At 50.5% G+C, this 3,169-nt stretch overlaps 1 protein-coding gene across 1 annotated transcript; it reads left to right on the top strand.

Annotated features, from left to right (window-relative positions):
- Positions 1–1,828: 1,828 nt before the first annotated feature.
- LOC136304191 (olfactory receptor 14J1-like) lies at positions 1,829–2,851 on the top strand. Its single transcript, XM_066207818.1, has one exon. The coding sequence runs from the start codon at positions 1,895–1,897 to the stop codon at positions 2,849–2,851; it is 957 nt and encodes a 318-aa protein (XP_066063915.1). The 5' UTR covers positions 1,829–1,894.
- Positions 2,852–3,169: the final 318 nt, after the last annotated feature.

Genomic DNA, 3,169 nt, shown 5'->3' on the forward strand with positions numbered 1-3,169 from the left:
TGGCAGGGAGAGATCAGGAACAGGGAAATACCTCCAGGAGAAAAATCTCCAGGAAGCAGAGAGAAGATCAGGAAATGAGAGAAAACAAAACCCAGAAATGCTGTGGCAGGGAGAGATCTCCAGAGGATCCTTTCCAGTGCAGCCCCTCCCTCGGAACAAGCCCCCTCCCTCTTGTCCCCCAGCCAAGCCTCTGCCCTCAGGGCTGGGGGTCTGTTGGGGGTCAGGTTTGTTCCTTCTTTCTCTAAAGAATTTTTTCCCCAGAAGTTACCAAGGAGACCAAGTGTTGGATACTTGAGGGTACTTAACCAAAACAAAGAGGTGGACAAAGTTAGAAGGAAGAGATAATGCAGGTAAAAGACAAAGCTTGAGACAGCTGCGGGCTCTTCTTTTTTCGGCGTTCGGGGGGAGAGGGAACGGCTGTTGCTGGCTGGAAAAGTTTCAGCTTGGTGCTCTGAGGATCCTGCAGAGACACCGAAACCAAACTGCCCTATTTTTTGTGAAACAAAACCCTCAAGGATCTTGGTACTGTTTTCGTTTATTATTAATGCTGTAGTTGTTTGGTGAGGGTTTTTTTGTGTTTGTTTACTTTGTAATACATACTAATAAAAAACTGCTATTCCTATTTCCCAAATCTTTGCCTAAGAGCCTCTGATTGTAATTTATAATTAAAAAAGAAAAAAAAGAGAGTGAAGGGGGGGGGGGGTTTAGACTCTCCATCCCAAAAGAAACTGCAGTTGTTTTTTTTTTTTTTTACCTAGCAGATACCTGTCTTCCCAAACCAAGAGAGGGTCCAAGGCGTAAAGCCCCTCCTGTGCAGGCAGAGCTGCAGCAGAGCCGTGGGGCAGCTCTGCAGCCCCGGGCCCAGTTCCCTCTGCAGAGCACAGGGCTGGGAGCAGCTGCCTGGCACTGGGGGCTCTGGGAGGGGGCACAGCTGGTTCAGGGTGACCCTGTCCCCAGTGCCCGGCTGTGGGCAATGCTGTCAGTGCAGCCAGGGAAGGAGCTCCATCTCATTTAATCCAGTGCCATCATTAGGACACTTGAAAGTCTCCCTGAGATTTCCTTCCAAGCTTCCAGCTTCTCTCCACAATGCAAACCTGCCCTGTAGCATCTTTGTGTTATCTGAAAGCCCCACGGGGAGACACACAAGTTCTGTGATGGAGAAAATGCTGTTGGGTTGGTGGAATGAGTCCCGTGTGTCCTTGGGTACAAATGTGGAGCTGAGCCCTTGAGAAGAGGATGGACATTGGGTGGACTGTGGTGGATCCATCAGCTCTCAGTAGTGTCAGGATGGTTTTTAAAGGAAACATGGGAGGGTGATCATCCTGTGTAGGGGACAGGTGAAAGCCCAGAGAATCCTGGAACAGGACAGGGTGACAGACCTCCTCCCCTCATTCTCCATGCACCACCTTGCCTCAGAGAACTTGCTCTGTTCTCCCTGAGCGCAGCAGCAGAAATGCTGAGAGTTTCTGACATCAAAAATAGTCAAGTGGAGATGAAGAAAAGCTGTTGAAAAAACTCTAGAACATTTAAACAGACTTTACCATTCCTGGTCACTGGCAGTGGGAGTACAAGCTGACAGAGACTTCTGTATTAACAGGGTTTCAAAGTGGAACACGAGGACGGGTTCCCTGTCCCCCTCTCACGTCTGCACGGCAAGGCTGAATTGTAAAAACCCTGCATGTAATTGCCCTGAACCTGAAGACCCACTCAGCCAGCACCAACCAGGGCTCCCCAGTTGGAGTTTAAGGAAAATCTGCTAGAAAATCAAAAGGCTGTCAGTGTGATACAGAAGAATGGTCTGTGGGAAAAGGCTTTGATTTTACTGAAAGAACTTTCTCCTAACCTGTCACTGATCTTTTCTCCTTGAACAGGCCCCCATGGCCAGACACAGCAAATGTCCAACAGCAGCTCCATCAGCCACTTCCTCCTGCTGCCATTGGCAGACACGCGGCAGCTGCAGCTCCTGCACTTCTGCCTCTTCCTGGGCATCTCCCTGGCTGCCCTCCTGGGCAACGGCCTCGTCATCAGCGCCGTAGCCTGCGGCCACCACCTGCACAGCCCCATGTTCTTCTTCCTGTTCAACCTGGCCCTCGCCGACCTGGGCTCCATCCTCACCACTGTCCCCAAAGCCATGCACAATTCCCTCTGGGACACCAGGACCATCTCCTATGAAGGATGTGCTGCACAGCTCTTTCTGTTTGTATTTTTCATTTCAGCAGAGTATTCCCTCCTGACCATCATGTGCTATGACCGCTACGTGTCCATCTGCAAACCCCTGCACTACGGGACCCTCCTGGGCAGCAGAGCTTGTGCCCACATGGCAGCAGCTGCCTGGGCCAGTGCCTTTCTCAATGCTCTGCTGAACACAGCCAATACATTTTCCCTGCCCCTGTGCCATGGCAATGCCCTGGGCCAGTTCTTCTGTGAAACCCCACACATCCTCAAGCTCTCCTGCTCACACTCCAAACTCAGGGAACTTGGGCTTCTTTTGTTTTCCATCTGTTTATGTCTTGGTTGTTTTGTGTTCATGGTTTTCTCCTATGTGCAGATCTTCAGGGCTGTGCTGAGGATCTCCTCTGAGCAGGGACGGCACAAAGCCTTTTCCACCTGCCTCCCCCACCTGGCCGTGCTCTCCCTGTTCCTCAGCACTGGCACATTTGCCTACCTGAAGCCCCCCTCCATCTCCTCCCCATCCCTGGATCTGGCCCTGTCAATTCTGTACTCGGTGGTGCCTCCAGCCCTGAACCCCCTCATCTACAGCCTGAGGAACCAGGAGCTCAAGGATGCCCTGAGGAAAATGATGAGTAGATGCTTTTCAGGAGCAACAAACTGCCTGTTTTCTTCTGCATAGTGTTCAGAATGGAACTCATGAAAGGCCCAACAGGCCTTCCCAGGTCTTTGGAAGTATTCAATTGGGTTTTCTGGCAGAAAATTATCCCAAATTATTTTTTTTTTAATCACCTCCATCTAATTCACTGTCTTCCTCTTGAATTTGACCAAGAAGCTCTGTAAACCAGGGTGTGTGCTATTGCTACATTTGAAGAAAATAAACCAGCTTGCAGTGCTGTTTTATCTGGGATCCCAACTCTGAGACCTGCATGAAATAAGAAGGGAGAAGGGGAAAAGAGTCCCAGCACAGCTACACTGCCAGGGAGCAGCAGTGCTTGGT

This window comes from Chamaea fasciata, unplaced genomic scaffold (genome assembly GCF_029207755.1).
Source record: "Chamaea fasciata isolate MVZ Bird 193981 ecotype frontalis unplaced genomic scaffold, bChaFas1.0.hap1 SCAF_56, whole genome shotgun sequence".
Lineage (NCBI taxonomy): Eukaryota > Metazoa > Chordata > Aves > Passeriformes > Sylviidae > Chamaea > Chamaea fasciata.